The sequence below is a fragment of the Hippocampus guttulatus genome, chromosome 21, assembly GCF_054856545.1.
Source record: "Hippocampus guttulatus isolate MCC_2025c chromosome 21, RoL_Hgut_1.0, whole genome shotgun sequence".
In the NCBI taxonomy this organism is placed as follows: Eukaryota; Metazoa; Chordata; class Actinopteri; order Syngnathiformes; family Syngnathidae; genus Hippocampus; species Hippocampus guttulatus.
The window spans coordinates 11,750,954-11,770,385 of record NC_141281.1 but is presented as its reverse complement, the minus strand read 5'-3'; the positions used below and the strand labels follow the sequence as shown (position 1 = coordinate 11,770,385).

The window sequence follows — 19,432 nt, the reverse complement described above, 5'->3', positions numbered from 1 at the left end:
TTTGTGCATACAGTCATGAGAAAAAAAAATGTATTTTGCATGTTTAGCTCAACTTTTGTTTTAGATCTTCCAGCCAATTATCTCACAGTCAGTCTGGGGCTGTTTTGCGACTTCAGGACCTTGACCACTTGCTGCAGTGATTGGAATAAATTCTGCCGTCGACCACAAAGTCTTTGAGGTGAACATTCAGCAAGTTGACAGCCATCTGCCGAGGGTACCAAATTCCAATTGGGCCTCATTAGGCTGAATTCCACAGTAAGAGCACCCAAAATGGCGGCTTCAAATCCGAAATGTCAGACTTCTTTTTCAATATCCGGATGTTTTCATTCATTGTCCTATGAGACACACGTCCGCCAATTTATTATTATTTTTTAAGACATTGTGTTGAAAAATAGGGAGGCATTATTTTTTCTTGGACAAAAAAGGAATAGAGCGTGTTTTATCTTGTGTTGTCATAAGCCCTTTCAAGTGATAAGGTGTCATTTAGCAAATCAGCAACAGTCAAGTGCATGCTTTAAATTCCTTAGATACATCAACGCAACGCTTACAACCGTAAAGTTGACTTGGCAAAGACTATCGTCACACTGGGGAAGCTGACTGTGTCATCATTTCACAACACGACACGGCATTTTGAACTTTTAAGTTAAAGAAAAAAATATTACAGTTACAAGATATCGTTCTGGTTTCACATTTGGCTCATTATCCGACACGGCATTAACCCCCAACCCCCCCCCCCTTCCCGAAACGTGAGCTATAAATTACAATGCTTGTTAAAAATAGTCTTTTGGAAGCTTCCATTGGTCAAATTTAAAAACTCAAAAATGGGATGTGCTAGCGGGAAAAAATACATTTAGGGACACACAAACATCTGATTAAAATTTGCTGTTGACCATATTTTGTTACTTTGACTTTTAGTGTGAGAAAAGACAATATAAAGAACAAAATTGCGAACTTTCTAAACTCTCATACAAATGTAAATTAGGACTAGCGCCGACCCTTATACGATAAGAACCTACCAGATTATAGCATGTATCCATCCATCAAAGTCTTGTTCGAGCACAGTCCACACCAAGAACAATTGACCAATTTTCATGTGTCAAAGAATTTTAATTGTTTTGTTTCCACTTTGTGATCTCAAATTGAACAATTCCATGTCTTTTAAAAATCTTTTTAAAAAATAGACATCTTTCAGTACATTCAATTAAAAAAAATGCACGTCGATTTTGGTGTTTTTCATGTCAAAACATTCGTTCGGACACACGTTAAACCAGTTCAGTTTGCTTCAAAATTCAAGTTGGCTTTTCCACAAAGTGAGTCATCTACACCGGGTAACAAGTGCAGCATGTTATGTTTCACAAAAAGAGAGAAAGAAAAAAAACCCTCCAACCACCATAACGGTGAATGTCAAAAAAGTGCGTCAAGTCTTATGAGAACTGTACAGTGGCTTTTAGAGAAAACCAGTCTGCTCCATATCCACTGTTGGCGATCCGGTGGGGGCGGGGCCACCCTGCTCGATACAAAAGTCTTTAATGAACAAGACCATCGTCGAGGAAAAAATGGGGAGGAACGTGTGAGGAAAAGAAATGAGAGCGGTGAGAGACTAAAAGCGCACCGTCGATGCACACCGGGTGTGTTGGAGCTTGCTGTGAAGTGAGTGTTACGGTTAAGACGGCAAAAAGGACTTCCGGAGGGCTGAAGAGGGGGGAAAAGTAAGATTAATGGCGAAGAAATTGCGACACCTGTGGCCACAGGTGGTAATAACAAGTTCAAGTGAGGCGGGGAAAAATACAAGATTGAAAACATGTTATGTTTATGTTGAAGTGAAGAGATAATGACATTGCCTTCAACATAATTCGGTATTCTTGGTCACATTTGATGTTTTGTGTTCGACTTTTAAGTAAATAAAGATTTAAAGATGCTTCGAAATCATATTGACTCTGGTCATCAGGAGACAAATAAGTGAAGTAACACCTGCTCTTCTAGGTTTGTTATTTGGAAATGTATTTATTTGTGGGTATTTTTTTTTGGAACCCATCCGCCATTATTTGCTCAGCAACCCAAAAAATATTTGACCTACATTTTTCTGTGCGATCTACCTGCATAAAGCCCAAAGATGCCCATGAGATGGCACCGGCATCCAAAACAGAAACTGGCGTCAAGGAGACTGACCGGATTTTTTCCCCTAAATCATTTGCAAGTCATTTATTTTTTATGAGATAATGATATAAAAAAAAAATTTAAAAAGTTCCCCCGCATGTTCCATCATGTGCACAAAGCCATGTAGTTTTCAAAATTATCCACCTAGCCATTGTCTGATTCGCTTCTCCGAAGCTCTTTATTTTTCATGTGGCATGATTAATTTTCAATATTTCGTGTTTTGGCACAATAGCTTGTGGTGTTACCTATAGTTTCAACTGAACACAGACGATTAGAACCATTTTTAGTTTTATTTTGGGGGGGGCCCTCACTTACTCGTCGTAATTTAGGAAACAATTAGACAAATATTCCCTAGCCTTAATTCAACATACATTACATAAGACATAAAAACATTAACATTACTATTTAATATGTGGCATGGTTCAGTGCAGAATGGTCGTTTCCCAACCCGGAGGTTGTTGGTTTCGATCCCCGGCCATTGCGACCATGCCGTAGTGTCCTTGAGCAAGAGACTGGACCCCCACCCTTCAAGTTGCTCCTGATGCTACGTCATCAATACGTGAATGAGGTAACGGTGTGAAGCGCTTGGAGTACCCGAGGTAGAAAAGCGCTATTCAAGTGACAGCCCATTTGCCGTTATGAGAGGAGCGGACCCATCATGAAATCATTGTTCAACAATGATATGAACACTGTATTTTTATGACGACCGTAATTCCTCATATAGTGGCTTGCGGTGGTGGTGGTGGTGGGGGTTAGATTGATTTTAATTCACTCAAGAGTCTGTTAAAATCAGGGAGTCACCAACTCTGGTCCTCAAGGGCGGCTATCCTGCATTTTTTTAGATGTCCACCCCCAGCTCGTGAGAAACCCATTAAGGAACCCGATCATTGAATCAGGCGTGTTGGAGGAGGGAGACATCGAAAGAATGAAGGATGTGGGGCCCTTAAGTACTGAGGTGGTGAGCCCTGGTTTACAGGCTTGAAGAGGTGCTGCTGTTTTGGTTAGCAACAGCGTTGGGCTCAAGAAAGCAAAAATGTGCGAGGTAGTTTAGGGTACACCCCAAAAGGTCCCAAAAAAGGGTTGCGTCTATTCAGAGTTGGGGCCACTATTTGAGGAAATACAGCATCTCAAAGACCACCAGGCTGCAGATCTGGAAGGGACAGCGACCTAAAGAAACAAAAGCTGATTAATATTTCAGCAAAACACTTGCAGATCATCAAAACGATCCTGGCAGGGAGGGGGGAAAAAAATTGTTAAAGCACAGGGCAGAGAAACGTTTAAGATCCAACGGCAGTCAGTGCAAATAGTATAACTTTTGAATGATTTGGTTTCAAAAACCTTCGCATATCTCTGCTCAAGTGAGTGAAACGTTCTATCAAAAGAAACAAAAAGTGCATGATGTGTAAAAAAAGAATAATACCTCAATCAACAAGGTACAAATCGATTCAATGTGAATCTGCTATGGCATTGCAAGAGCTTTCCGTCTTGTCATATTAACTACTCTGATTAGCAACGTCAGTACTTGATCGTAAAATAAGAAAAAAAAATCCACTTGATTTAGCACAAACATTGAACAGAGGAACAAAGAAAAAAAAGGAACCTTTGCAATGTCTGTTCAACTCAAAACAAAAGGAATAGAAATAATAATAATTCATTTCATGACAACAAATGTAGAACATTGACAATTCAAGTTTCACATGCACAACCCACAAATAACTGTGGTCATGATACCCTTGACGACGCCACACTCGGATTAAGGCTTTTTTGGTGTGTTTTTGGTCACAGAGGGGAAATACCACTAAATTATTCAAACCAATTGATTCTTCATGAACTTTTTCTCAAAGTACGTCCACACAGGCAGGAGCAAAGCGACAGGACGCCAGTCAATGGCGATTCGTGGCTACAGGTGGGTCGGCATTCAGTCGCGACTGTCTGAGCTTTCGAGCAAGATACACACATACTGATTTTTGACATCATATCTCACACACGACGAGGGGAAAAAAATGAACTTAGTTAAAAAATAATAAATCTGCACCCATTATCCGAACGTTCTACCACACATGATAGCTTCACCGACAATCGCAAACTATCTGTTGTAGTACCAAGACGGACCTGTGAGAGGCACTACAGTGCTACGTGGAATCCTGATTGGCGGACATATCCCCCCCGGGATAATGACCGTATTTTCCGGCCTATAAGGCGCACCTAAAAGCATTCTATTTTCTCAAAAGCTGACAGTGCATCCCTATAATCTGATACACCTAATATAAAGAGCCTGTAACTCTCTTTATATCCCCCCATTGAGTTGTTTCCTTGTTAGTGTTCCTATGCCATCTAGTGGCAGGAGCCAATTGCAACGGAAAAGGGTTCTGCCCGACACTAATTGACATGCGCATTCGCCAACACACTGTGTGAGCTCTGCAAGGCCATTAAGCAGGGAAGATAATACCAAAAGTATCGCTAACTACTGACTAAACAAAGGAAGGAGACAAGCAAAAGTACGAAAGATATAAAGCCCCTTGTGGATGTGAACCCAAACGTCTGTGTGCCTTTTTGTTGAATCAATTGTGCTTATAACCTTTGTCTTTCATTTATTATTTTGTAAAGTCATTTATTTATATGTTTCATGTCCATGTTTGTGACCAGTTCTGATTTTTACAGCTGCAGCGCTTGCAAAGGCTCTACATAAATCGAGCTGTATTGTATTGTATTCCCTTTAGCATAGCACCATCTAGTGTATGCATAGCCAAAACGCAGCTGCTATTGTATGTGCCTTATAATGCGGTGCACCATATATATGAAAACAGTTTTTAAAATAGGCCAGTCATTGAAGGTGCGCCTTATAATCCGAAGCGCCTTATAGTGCAGAAAATACGGTACTCAGGATAATCTTTTCGATACATTCTTTACTGACTTTGATCTCAACAGAGGGAAAATGCTCAGCTTTGCCCCGACTGTCAGTATAGGGGCATCCTACTTTGGCATTGTGTCCCTGCTTATGCAGCGACCCATTGAGGTCCTACAACAGTTTATTTCGAATCTACATCCTGCATTACCATTAGCCCTGACTAGAGAATCACGCCGCAAAAATCTAAACATCGAGGGACAAGATTTACAGCTCGCTTCCTGTGTGTAACGTACAAAAGAACTGACAAAATTAGCCATCTTCACGTTCGACCAAGCCTCAAAAAAATCTCTTGGGAAATCATTCCCCCCCCCATAAAATCATTCACCTTTTGCTAGTATTGCATTGTCTGTAATTCGCGACATTCAGTGGCACTTCCCTTATAAATTGTGAGGTAGATGAGGTCAGGAGGTCAAACAGCCCCCCCCCCTTGAGGTGAGGATTACCCCCACATAAAGTGGAGTGCTAAAAGAAGCAATTTGGAATATGGAAAAGACATCTGGAGAGAACACAGATATATGACAGCTACCTGCTAAAACGCAGCACAAACATGGACGTCACACAGGCTAAAGTTCAACCGGCTTCACATACCCGCTCGATCACGGTTATATTGGCCATCTTTTTTTTATTTTCCCCCCCCACCAAAAAAAAAAAAAAAAAAACCATCTTGTTTTTTTCTCTCCACTCATGAACAGAAATGTGGTCATCATTTTTTTTTCCATTCGTTTCGACACAAACTAAGAGTAAAAGATATTTACACTTGGACATTTGATATAAAAAAAATGCCTTCAACTTGACACAGCACACGAGTTAACAATGCCCAACAAAGCGCCGGTGTTGGATCATGTCCTGGTATGTACATCATATTTCTATAAGGATAATGGTTGCCCCCCCGACAGCCCTCTCGACTTTCATGTGACACTTGTGTTCAAGGGTATGTTGTAAAATTATGGTGGAATGTTCCACAAATCAGGATTTGAGTGAGACCTCTGAAATCAGAAACCGCACAGGTTAAAAACGGTTGTTTGGTGGTTTGGAATTTTGTGGGAAATCAACTGGTCAGAGCCCTGAAATGAAACGGCGGCAGCAAAAACGTTACAAAGCGCCTGCGGTTGACGTTTCCTTGAAGATCCATCAAGCTTCCCGATGGCGTTCGTTATGAACTTCTTATGAAACCCCCCCCCTCCCCAAGTTAAGGCTACTCTGCGCTTCACAATCCTCCTGTTAAGTCAACTAACCGTCGGGATGCTTTCATTGATGATTCAACTTATGAGAGGAGGAAGCCAATGCATACAATGAGAATTATCGAACATCCCATATGCTTATATCAATCCTAAAAATGATAAAACCAAACAAAACAAACACCAACCACAAACCAACAATGCACAACCGCCAATTAAAAAAAAAAAAGCAAGTCCCGATGGTTCCGTTCTCTATAACTAAAAGACATAATGACCCAAGCTATTATATCTGTGTGGAAAGTCAGTCAAAAGAAGCTCTTGGTGAACTGAACAGCGCCACGTGCTGGACAGAGAGACAATTACTATTTCATGAGTCATTTACTCCAGAAACGCTGACTTTGAGTCAGCCGCTTCAAAATAAGTGATGTGATGCCGCCACCTAGAGCGAAGCACGGACTACTACAATTTCTGCCGGGGCGGCATGACTGAGTTCGCAAAAAAATGCAAATTTCGTGCGATGATATCATGTTCAGGCGCACGGGAGCAACCATTACCCCTGTGTCTTAATGTCCACATGTGCTGTACAAAACCAAATTGCGTCTCCAGTGTCATTTTTCTCTGACGGACATCGGTAATCACGCATGCTAATGTAGTGTCAGACTGTTCCAAGTTCCAAGGACGACACCTGCCTGCAGACATGATGGCTGACTGACCGCCGACATGGCAGAGGCAACGCGTCGTACGATGAGGTTAAAGGGTGGGGGGGGGGGGGGGGCATCAGGAGGCGTTTGGGGGTAGAACAGTGGAGCGCGTTGAGTATGATAGGCGCTTCCCCTCATCCGTCAATCAGCTTCACATCGATGTGGGACAAATCAATCATGTGCCTGTGTGGTGAGCGTAACAACCATGTTTAGTGACTTTTGGGGGCGAGGGGGCTACGGAACCACACATCCATGAAATAGTCACGCATGTGCAACGCGACGATGTTAACACGGCGATAGTGGAACCTCCAAAGTCAAAACCACGGCCGCGCTCATTTGCACAAAATCCAAAGCGGCAACGCCGTCGCCATTTTTCCGACACCTCTGATGACTATTTGTCGAAACTGGGACGAGCAATTTGATTGCTTGCTCGTCAATTGCGGTGAACATGCTAAAAAAAAATACGCCGCCAATTTCCGCGTTGCAAAAGCAGCGCTTCATATACAAGCTGGAAACTTCTCACTCGCAGTATAGACTTCCAAGCCTCAAACACTTTGCAGAAATTTACTTGTGTGCCTTTTCGTTGCATCAATTGTCTTCATAACGTTTGTCTTTCATTCGTTGTTTTGTAATGCCATTGATACGTTTCATGTCCGTGTTTGTGACCAGTTTTCTCATTGTTAGAGCTGCAGAGATTGTGAAGGCTCTATAGAAATAAAGCTGTACTGTATTGTATTCCCTTAGCATAGCTCCATCTAACGGCTGCATAGCGCAAACGCAGCCACTATTGTAGCTTCTATTCTATGCGCTTTATAATGCGGTGCGCCCTATATATGAAAACAGTTTTAAAATAGGCGATTTATTGAAGGTGCGCCTCATACTCCAAAGTGCCTTATAGTGCAGAAAAGACCGTAAATGAAAGAGCTGGACGGGGCGTAACAACAAATAGGAACTAGCCGAGCCACGTAAACTTGACGGCTCATGTTCATTTAAGGAATGTGTTTACGGACGCTTGGACAAAAGGAACATTTTGTGGAGCAAATTTGCATTTTCAGATGATCCGTGACACAATAATAGATCATGTCACTGTCATTCGCTCTATCCATAAGCCAAGGGACGGCAACCAAAATTACCAGCCCAGGCCAAGCATTCTGTCAAGACAGTGGGAGTTGAAAACAAACAAAAAAAAAAACAAAAAAAAACAGGAGGTAGAAAGGTGCCTTAATAAAATTGATATTGGTGCTAAATGACGCTAAAGTGAACCAAGCCTTCTGCTCGATCATCTCCATGGAAACGGACTAACACTGGTCAAAAGGACTTGGGCAATGACAAAGTGCCGACTGATTTAAATTGGGTGGCTTTACATTGCGCTAATTTCAGCATGATTTGTTTTCATTTTTTTGAAATCTCGCATTCTGCCTCGTCACTTAACTTCTCCTCGACCACCTCCTTATCCTTCTTTAAGGGTGGCCAAAAGCAAACTGCACATTCAATGAATCCTCTTAAGTTGGCTGATATTTTACATCCCGAGGGCTGCACTGACGTCTCACAAAATTTTAGGGGGCATTTAAGGCAACGTTTCCCATGAAAATTTTGGAAAAACTCTTAGCTGTGGAGGTTCCACTGTACTCATATGAAGTCAAGTGAGTGAGTTACCTATGGAAGCTCATTTGAAAACTTGCGGCATGTTGGGGGCTTGAAAAGGTGGCGACTGCTTTCCTTTGCTGAGGTATCATTCTGAACATCTGCAACAAAAAAATAAAATAAGACTCTTTAAAACCATGCCAAGAGGGCTGTGAAGGGAAAGAGATGAGTTCCTTGGACTGGATTGATGCAAGTAGAGCTACTGAATCTGAGCAACAGGGGGCGCTGTGAGACAACCCAAGAAAATATGACAGTTGTGAAAACTGGAAATCCAAAGTGTTTCGGCTTTTGTTATTCAAATGAGGTTCAACTGTAACTCACGAATACGCGGAACATTCTGCAAGGTCAAGTTCAAGGACTTTTGATATTTCCAACTGTTTTCACTTTACTCAAATATTTCCCGTTATATGACAAATTTTATCATGCTTATATAAGAATTGTGTTCAATTAAGTTCAAGGAAGACATTTATGTCGAGCTTTAGAACAGCAAATCACGAGTACATCATTTCCGAACAGATATTTACCTCTATCGGGCCAATGGATCTTAAAAGGCTCTGCAGCTGCACGTCAGTGGTGGACGATGAGAGGCCCTCAATGGTGACGGTGCGCCGTTGATTCTCGCCGACCCTCAGGCCTTGCCGGGCGCCCATTGGACCTCCTCGACCCACGTGAATGATGCCCCCTCTTCCCCGGCCCGGCATGACGACCTGCAACGGGAGGGTGGTGAGGGTTAATGTGAGTCCAAGTCTTTCTTCTCAGCCACGCTGACGTTTCAATCCTCAGAGCTACGGTGATCCCGAAAGGGGATCGCCGATGCTTTCTTTGCACACGTCAGACATGGCTGACTTTCCTGTGATTGACTTATCATATTTCTACAGAGAACATCAACGTCAGCGCATGATGCGCGCGCCTTGGCACGTCTTCATACGACGAGCCCGCGAGTGAGCGGTATCTTCCATCGGATGCGGCGGAAGATGGGCGCGTGGGGTGAAGGAGGGGGCAGGGGGGGGAGCACTGTGTGCGCAGTTTGTTATGGTGGCTGCCTTGGCCTGTCAGCATACGAATGTGTGACGGCAGCCCTTGGCAGTGACAAGCGTGCAGCGAGGCCAAGGGGACCCGATGTAGCCCCTTACCCGTGAAACACTGCTTTCTGCTTGTCAATACACCTGGCACGCCGTCTCGTCTCATGACTACCACCGTACGACGTCACGTGCCCGCAAATGGCGGGATTTAGTTAAGATCGGAGCGCTTCTCTTTCAACCATGAAATGAATCCATCAAATTCAGTTAAGTGAAAAATCCCGCGTGTCCCCGGTATGCGATTTTTATTCCAATTTTTATTTTGGAAATGGAGCCTCACGGCACATTGCGTAGTAGCCTTATAAACAACCGTTGTGGCTGCCGGCTTGATTACGCTGGCTCCCCACGAATTGCGACAGTCCAATCGCCATGAGACGGCGGCCGTCACTGCGCCGCGGCCACGATGGTCCGTCAAAAATGTGTCCTTGCATAAAAGCGGGCCGTGGTACAAAACAAGAGTGGACACCGGATGGCTGCCCAAGAGAACTGTTCGAATGAGGCTCGCTGATCACAGGGGTCCCATACTGCAAGTCAGAAGTGGGACAGAATTTTTTCCAATGGGCCAAGCGACAGTCAATTGTATTGCTTTGATAAGTGGCAGCCCTCGTACAATTACATTGCTGAAATTAGGTCATGAGGTCGGTGGGTCATGGGGGAAAAAAAAAAAAGAGCACCAAGCCACCACCTCTCGTGCTCATTTAAGAACCATCCCAAAATATTTATGTACACCTGTTTATACCCTATTGGCCCGAATATAAGACGGTGTTTTTTGCATTGAAACAAGACTAAAAAAGTGGGGGTCGTCTTATATTCCGGGGTTAGACATTATACCCATTCACGACGCTAGATAGCGCCAGATATCATTGAAGCGTCATGACAATCTGGAAAAAAGTGGGTCGAAGATCGGCCAGGTTAACTGGCAGCTGAGAAGTTATGTAGTAATTTACATTTCACAAACCAGAAGCCATTCATTTACCAATGTGATTGCACTTTAGGTTTGAATGAGCCAAAATAACATACCTTTTCTTTCAAATATATTGTTTTAATCATTTGTTTCAGATATACTGTAATTATTTTCTGTATAAAAATTAATTTGGTGTTCAAAAAGTCTTTTTTCAAACTTGAGTCTTGAAAAAGAGGGGGTCGTCTTATAATCAGGGCTGTCTTATATTCGGGCCAATACGGTATATCACCCAAAAACTGGTACCCAAATCCGAATATGCAAATCGCATCAAAATACAGTACTGAATATTTCAATGAAAAACATCACCGGGCCATGAATCTAAAAGACTGGGGGGGAAAAAAATCTAACACCTGTTAGTTCATTGTGCGCCGTTCGGCATTTGGTTGGACACTTGAGGACGTACCCTGTTCTGCTGCAGGTTGCCGATGCCCCCTCGGCCCACCTGTTGCATCACGCCCGCACCGTGCAGCTGTTGTCCGCCCCCCACGGTGACCTTCCTTTGGACGCCCTGTCTGAGAGGGTTGTCTGGCCAGCCGGTTGACTGCTGCTGCTGCTGCACTGGGAAAGCCGTGGCCTCCGGGCCCTTTCCAGGCTGCAAGGCATGACAATCCATTTTTTGATTGGGCGGGGGTTTCTTTTTCCAAAATGGACAAAACAGAACCAGCAAACTCTCGACGGAGTTTCGGGTTGCCCACTTGAAACGTTTCAACTGTAAAAGTACCACAATGACCCGAAAACAATGTACTGGTAATATATTGTCAATGTGATGCGACATTGCACGTGAAATAGCTCTGAGATGACTGGGAAAAAAAGGCAACCAGGTTAAACTTAGCATCTCAATCACATGCAAAGCTTTTCTCAAAGATGAGTCGCATCATTTTTAAAAACACTCACTTCACACCAATTCCTTCTGAGACAGGCTTTGGCGGCATTTTGGGGTGTCTCGAAAAGAGTGCAACAAAACGCAAATAGGTGATTTTTTTTTGCCCACAAAAAGCTGACGGTTTTACATAAAAAATTTTATGAATGTATTTAGATAATTTTACATGCCCTATTGTCTCCTCATAAAAGGGGGCCGGGGGGGGGGGGGGCGCTTGAGACGGACGGCGCTGCGTAACGATCGACTCGCATCGATTACTCTGAAATAAAGTTGCAGCTGGGACGCGCGCGGAGGAATTGAAGGTCGTCTCCTGCGCGAGACTCTGCGGAGAAATGTGACAGATCAATACGCAGCAAGAAAAGAGGCGATATCCGCGAACGGCAACCCCCCTCACCCCCCTCACCCTCTCAGTTGAGTAAATGGATTAATCCTCCCTATAGAAATCACGGCACCCGATCGCGCCCATCAAATACTAAGCTGCATTACACTGGAACGACAGCAGCTGGATCTCTACCCCATTCCACCCCCCCTTCACTTCCCCCGCTGCCTCCTCCTCTACCTCCTCCCCAGGCCTTTGTGTCTTGCGATGCTTTGTATTATCCGTGATGAAAATATACTTTGCCTCTTATCAGTTTTCCTAAGCCATCCAAATCCAAATCCTCAAAAGTGGCAACTTTCTTAGCGCAGGTATTATTGCTAGCGCCACCCAATCTGACCCCTCCCCCCTCTCTCCACACCTCCGCCTCCTTGCTTTTTCGAGCGGTAAAGATTAATTACGAGGGTCTTGGATTGGCATTCCTTTGTTGCCGCGCACCTGAGGGACGGCTCGACGGGGGTGGAGTGATGGAGGGATGAGGGGGGCGTAGGGGGGGGGGGAGTGCGGGGGCGGGGGGAAGAATGCAGATAACATTGTCAAGCTCAGGTTGATGACAGCAGAACAATGAGGAAGGGAGAATCTTTTCGCCGGTTCCATCTGTGGTTATCCCCGCCCTTTAAAGATGCGGCGCGTCTGATAGCCGCGTCGCAGGTTTCCATTACGGCGCTGACACACGGTTATCTTCATCTGCAGCCAGCGTGATCCTCCTCGGGGGGGGGGGGTACGGGGAGGCTTACACCAAACATCAGTATGAGTGTTTAACATGCTCACCCTTTTGTGATTTTTCAATAAAGATTGGTGGGTAATTAAACGCACGGCAGTGACTTATCAAGTGAGCAGAAAATGGCAAGTAAGAGGATTGCTGGTGGGCTTTATTGGGGTTACTGTCACTTCACTGTAACCCCCCCCCCCCACCCTTCAGCATTTACAAGTCGGCCTTATAGGAGGATGTCAACCTTTAAGAGCAGCGATGAGGTGTCCCCCAAGTTTGCAAATAAATGTCACACGACTCTCTCGGATGCCCCGCAGTAGCGAGGCTTCGTTAAGACACTGGGTCCTAAATATCAGCTCCCCAATCTTTCTGAAGGAAGACGTCAATTTTGCCTAAATGATACCACAGATGTCCTCGTATCAGGCAGATGGGTCTGAGATCAAATAGAGACAGAAAGTACAATTAAGGGCATTTTGTCGGTCTCCATATTTGGCAGACATGGTAAAATATGAATTCCAGGAAAACGGACCTCTTCAATACTTGGTCCCTTAGTATGTGTTTGAAGAGGAAAAAAAGGGGGGGGGGTCTGGCTTTTGGGAGGGTGGGGGGCATTGGGCGGTAGTTTCTTTGTCTTTTGTTGAAGGACCCAAAAAAAACAAACAACCAAAAAAAAAAAAAAACCCAAAAGAAAGAGGCCAAGCAAATTTAAAAAGTGCCATTCAGTCACGCCGCTAGTAGCACCTATCTACATTCTGGGGTTAATGTCTATTTCGGAAGAGTTGCATTGGGGGGAGGGGGGATAGTTCTCCCCCCCCCCTTCCATAATATTAAACAACTCATTCACTCCCAAAGATGTTTTTAAACATCTTTTCAGACTTGGTTTAGAATTGGCTGGTAGTGGTAATGAGTTAATTAAGTGAAGTTCATGATAGCACACAAAATCACCTAACGAGACGAGGTTCTGCCGTTTCTGCGAGCAACAGAGCTCAGATGGGCTGAGTTAACTTATGCCCGTGTGTGAATGAAGTGCGATGCTACCTATTTTGTTTTGCTAATTCGAAAAAGGAGGCGTTACTTTTCCTCGACGGATGTTCACTGTTCAAGGGAAAAATGACCGTGAACTCCAACCCAAATATGGTTTGCTAATTTACCCATTTGTGTGTGTGTTTTTTTAAGAAGCTACCCTCACCTTTTCACGAAAAAAGTCGCATACGGTGACCGCGCGCGCGCATCTACACTGAGATGAATGGAAATGAAATTAATCTCTTCTAGCCTCTCAAAGCAAAATTCAAGCCAGGGCGCGTTACCTATCCCCTGTGTATTGCAAGGGCGTTTCTGTATTCCAGCTGACCTAATTTTGAAACATGGGCGGGTGGAGGGCAGTATGCAAGGACAGAGCAGTTTTACACAACCACGCGCGTCTCTGTGTGCGCTTGTTAAGTTTCCCCCAAAAGTACCCCATTTGGGATGAAATGAATTGAAACGCTTTGCTCACCGCGCCGGAAAGTTTGACCACTCTGACTTTCTGCGGCACCTGATGGCCTTCGCCGTCAGCGAGCTTGGCCCATTGCATCACTGTTCTTTTAGCCCCAGGTTTAAGTCCTTGAGCCTGGGGCTGGCCGGGCCCCAGCGCGGGAGTCACAGGAATGTTTTTTCGGGGGATCTGAGCAAACTGGTTGGGAGCGCCTTGTTTGTTTACGTTGGGCAGTCCGCTTGTCCTTCTCTGCTGTAGCAGAGGGCTTTGTGGGGGCTGCCTCCACTGCTGGTCCGGACCGGGCTTGAGAGTCTGTGGCTGCTGGCTATTTCCCTTTCCCATCTCTAAGCGTGACTTGACGTTGGGACGTGGGGTTTGCGCCTGAGCAACGCCATTGGGATTACCCGGCAACTGATTCAATGGCTGCTGGGGTCGTTGTCTCTGCTGTTGCAGCTGTAGAGGCTGCCGTCGCTCCAGTGGCTGTTGTTGTGGCGGCGGGAGCAGCAGAAGCTGCGGGGCGGGCGGCGCTTGCTGGTTTTGCTGGGCCGTGGGTTGCGGTGAAGGTACGGGTTGGCTTTGTGTGGAAGTGTTGATCCTGTCCAGTAGCTCTTTCTTCCTGACGCCCGCCTGCAACTGCCGCCTCAGCTCCTTCCTCCTCAGGATCTCCTCTCGGAGGCGCTTCTGCTCTTCGATCTTCAGACGGTACTGCCGTGTCTCCTCGTCCTCTTCCGGGTCCTGTGTTGCGGCGGGGAGGGAACACAAAAGGTGCAACCATTACAATTGAGGTCTGGAGAGGGCATGACATTGAAATGTAATCAGAGTTCAAACCCCAGACGATCAAGCGATCCTATTGATCGGTTCCCCCCAATGTAAAGAGACTGCTGCCATTAGCGACCATGATTAGGTTTTGAATAGCACGCTAATATGCTTGACTAATGCTAGCAGTGGAAAGAGCCAACGAGGCTTGTGACTTACACATGATCATTTATTAATTTGTACATCGAGCACGTCGGGAACAGGAACACTGAGAAAATCCGACAGTTCAATTTTGTGTGAAAATATGCCTCAACATTGGACTAAACTTGCCAAGTTCAAGCCATAAACAAAATATCTTAAATCATAAACATTGAGGTGATTTTTTTTTCAATATCTATCAACGATTTAGCGGATCAGTCCATTTTAAGTTGAATGTGGCCCTTGAGCACAGAATCTTCGCTCACCCCTTATCTATAGAATGAACTCCACAAGTAAGTTCCGGTTTATTTATTTATTGTGGTGCCACCAAACAAGAATCCCAAAAGAGGGAAACTTGATGACAAATCATACTGTCCAAAAGGGTACTTGGATCTGGCTGCTTAGCACAACACAAAAAAGATAAAGTCAATAGTTTTATTGTAACTACACTGTACCTATAAAAACACCACTAGACGGCAGTATTTTTTCCCTTCCTTTTATCTGCCCATTGAGTCTGTCAGCAGCCTTCAAAAGGCAAGATTTAATAATAATAATAATAATAGATTTTATTTATAAGCGCCTTTCAAGACACCCAAGGACACTTTACAATAACAAAAAACACAAAACAATACGGGTTGAGCAGCGGCAGCCAAAACGCGCCAGCGTTCACTCAACCCGTGTAGATTTACTTTCATTTCATGTTTTTGTATAGTGCAGGGGTGTCAAATTCATTTTTGTCATGGGCCACTACTGAGTTAAATCTTCCCTCGGAGGGCCGTTATGACAGTGAAACCACAAAAGTGTTTAATCGCATTATCACATTCTTACTTTAATAGGTAACAAAATTATAATAAAATATCAACATAATTTATTACATATCATTTATTCTAATTTGACATTTGGGTACATTTTTTGAAGCGAGGATCATGCAAGTTAACACACATGATTTTCTTTCGGGGGTCGACATAAAATGATGTGGCGGGCCAGATCTGGCCCCCGGGCCTTGAGTTTGACACCTGTGGTATAGTGGTTACATTTTTTATACTTGGTACAATGCCTGCAGTTAAGGATTGATAATAATAATAAAAAAACACGAATAACTTAAATAACATTTTCGTAGAGATGGGCGAGTACCAATACCAGCTATGAGTATTGGGCCTTGTTTTCGACTCATGTTTGGGTATTAGCTGAAGAAGCGCACTTCTATTTTCAAAATCAAATCATATACAAGCAACTATGTTGACGGCGAAATCTGTATAATGAGGGTGAAATGACAAACTTTTTTTAGCATCATAGTTTGTGTTTTAATTATGGTTAAAAGTATTATTATTGGGAATGAAATATTCAAGATGGGAAAGGTTGTTTTGGAATTCGAACAAGTAGGAAGTCAGATTGTGTTACGTTTCGGGGCTTCCACAGTACTTTGTGTTCAAATTCTGACCTGCGGTTCGGCGCTGCTCGGAATTTCGTTGCGAACCACCGTCCTGCCCACAGCCATGGGCTGTGGGGTGGCATTGGCAGCGACCTGGCCTCTCCCTCTGCCACCTCCGGGCACCACATGAGCAGGCTGCACAGGACGCATGCCCTGCGTCGCCTTGACAACCGGCCTGACGTTGGTGCCAAGGGAGGCGGCGGGGCGGGGGGTGATGCTTGCATTGCCAGGTGCTATGGGGAGCTCCCGTAGGTTGCTGTTGCGCTGTGGGTGGATTTGCTTGGGAGCAGGCGTGTTCTGCAGGGACGGAGTGGGGAGAAAAAAATGTATGCTCAATTTACAGCAAATACTTTGTTGTTACAATGCATCAGGTGTCCAAAAAAGAAATTTTGAGACAGTTACTTATTTGGGTGCTGATTCATGCAAAAGGGGTGATTAATGCAAAGTTTGATTATGACATACATTTGCTCAGAATATCTTTAGATGGATGATTATCGTTAATTATAATCACACAAGTAAAGACACAGATAATGTGAATGATTTCTCACAATCATCATCAATAAGGGTTTAAGTTAGGTCAAAGAAATATTTTCAAGGTGCCGCAAAAAAAAAAAAGAAAAAAAAAAGTTTGAAACATTTATAATACATAGACATCGAAGAGTGCCTCACCATCCTTTGCCTGTTGGCCATGTTGTGCTGTTGTAGGTTTTGGAGGCGGGGGCTGGACTGCCTCGGACTGCCGTGCGGCAGCTGTTGCTGGAAAAGATTCCCACCGTGGTGCAGCAAGTGGGGGGGCTGCTGCTGATGGTGCTGTTGGTGGATGGGCTGGTGCGACGGTAGGGAGTCCTGAATTGGAGGTTGAGGAGGCCCGTGTATCAAGCCCTAAAGAAAATAATGGCATTTATTAAAGCAGTAGCAGAAGAGTCCATTTCTCAACGTATGCTTTCTTTATTCTCCATTCACCAAATGGTGCTACCGTTTGACACAATCAGGTGTGCCACTGATAAATATCTTTGTTGCTCTTTCTACGCCAGAAATGTACAGTGGCAGGAGAACAATTCAATCATTAAAAAAAAATATATATATATATATATATCTCACCTGTATATCCACCTGTTCCCATTCACGCCACGTAAATTGGCCACGACATGCACACGCAAAGTCAATTTGAGTACATTAAAATGAGATCATTATTTCAGTTTAAACAATTCTGTGACATTTTGGTGGCTTGGCGTGCCCTGACCCAACTGTTGGGAAACACTGGTGTGGGATTGAATCACTAGAGGGCGCTCTTGCCCATGTCTGGTAACACAAGACATGGCATGAACACTGGAGCCTTTAGGCTTTGCTTGCACTGAATATCATTGATTGCATTGTTTGTTCAAGAATAGAGTGGTCGGCAATCACTCAAGCGCAAAGCCCCCCCCCCCAAATAAATAAATAAAAACTTTATAGTTGAAAAATGGAACGAGAATGATTGAAGATCAGACAAACTGATCGGAGGAGAGCAAGATGACACAAATAAACAGGTACTGAATATTAAAGGCAGTTTCACTCGTACCTGGATGCCAAATTGAGCTTGGGGAGGAGGGAAAAGGCCCCCCTGCTGATTGAAAGGCTGACGAGGGTTCAGGAAGGGCCTGGACTGGTTGGGAGGAGGACCTTGTTGATTCAAGCCGACCATCCCCTGGTGGCCTTGAGGAGGGGGAAGACTGGGTCTTGGCGGGTCTATGGAGAAAAGTCCTAGTGCGCCCTGTGGGCCGGGCTGGCCGAAGGCCGGTCCTGGTGGGCCGAAACCCATGTGGCCCTGGGCGGGCATTTGCTGCTGCTGCTGCTGATGCAGGTTGGTGTTCATGAGCGGGTTGGGGCCCGGGTGATCAAACACGAGCTGCCCTGGAAAGCTTGTCGGATCTGCGCGTTCCGGGCCTGCATGAGAAGCAAAACCAAGAAAGAAATATATCAATACAAAACACTGACGTCAGAATTTTTAACCTTCGGTAAATCCCTCTGCAGGTGTCCTGTGTGCAGGCAGCAACGGAGGCTGAATGTGGTATCGAGGTGAAAAAGTATAACAGCGCAAACGATTGTACAGTATTTACAGTGCAAAAACGGCAACGTGAGATCATATATGTTTGATGCCGTTTTCCCCACCGCTCATTCAAATGAATGCGCAGCATATGGACAAACATGCATTTAACATGAGCGTTGCTCGTGGGGCACACCCTGTAGGTACAACCGCCAGAGGTAATGTGGAATAATATTGACTCTGCCAGGAGAAGCATTGTAACCTTTGTGTGAGCTTGGCATGGGACTCACCTCCCATAAAGAGGGGCTCTCTTTCCTGGGGGCCTTGGTGCGGTTGGTTTCTGAAGGGCTCAATGTGATGAGGCAGCCGCTGGGGCTGACCAAAATTATTCGGCATGTGCTGATGGAAGTCTCCCGGTCCCTTGGAAAAAAAAAAAAAAAAAACAATAGGAACGCATGTGAGGATCACACAAACTCAAAATGCCGGATTCCCGCTAATTGGGGCCCCTCGCTGAATGCGGCGATGAGAAACTAATGTGCCGGAGATGATCATGGGTATTGGCAGGAAATGATCCAAATTGTTCATCTATATCAGCGACGTATAGTGACAGGCAGAGCAATTCCATGCTCTCCCACTGGATGAAATGTCTTTTTTTTTTACTTTTTCAGGCACAGCAGTTATAACAGTCGACAGTTTATCATGTTATCAGGTTACAGGGTGCAAGAATGGGTTAAGCCGTGAATACAAATAACGCCTTAGTTACGAGTGACCAGCTGCCTCATCGACTTAACTCAAATAAACACCTTCCGTTTCCCCATCAGGAAATCAAAACGGGGAATCAATCACACCGCAGCTTTTGACTGATCATAAACTGATCGAAGCCATTTGAACACCAAACCAGCAGCGCCTATCGAAGCACGGAAACAGTCTCTGCAATGAATTGTGGG

General features: G+C 44.7%; 1 protein-coding gene across 4 annotated transcripts in view; it reads right to left on the bottom strand.

Annotated features, from left to right (window-relative positions):
• Positions 1-1,086: 1,086 nt before the first annotated feature.
• rbm33a (RNA binding motif protein 33a) overlaps positions 1,087-19,432 on the bottom strand; it is a 30,562-nt gene continuing 12,216 nt past the window's right edge. For all 4 annotated transcript variants that reach the window (XM_086101346.1, XM_086101347.1, XM_086101349.1 and 1 more), the window contains exons 11-19: positions 18,776-18,905; positions 18,021-18,385; positions 17,129-17,341; positions 16,469-16,756; positions 14,095-14,808; positions 11,035-11,223; positions 9,113-9,295; positions 8,601-8,689; positions 1,087-7,127 (exon numbers count right to left, since the gene is read on the bottom strand). In XM_086101346.1, the coding sequence (XP_085957472.1) occupies positions 7,079-7,127; positions 8,601-8,689; positions 9,113-9,295; positions 11,035-11,223; positions 14,095-14,808; positions 16,469-16,756; positions 17,129-17,341; positions 18,021-18,385; positions 18,776-18,905 (2,220 nt within the window). In that variant the 3' untranslated portion in view covers positions 1,087-7,078. The remainder of the gene's footprint in view (positions 7,128-8,600; positions 8,690-9,112; positions 9,296-11,034; positions 11,224-14,094; positions 14,809-16,468; positions 16,757-17,128; positions 17,342-18,020; positions 18,386-18,775; positions 18,906-19,432) is intronic.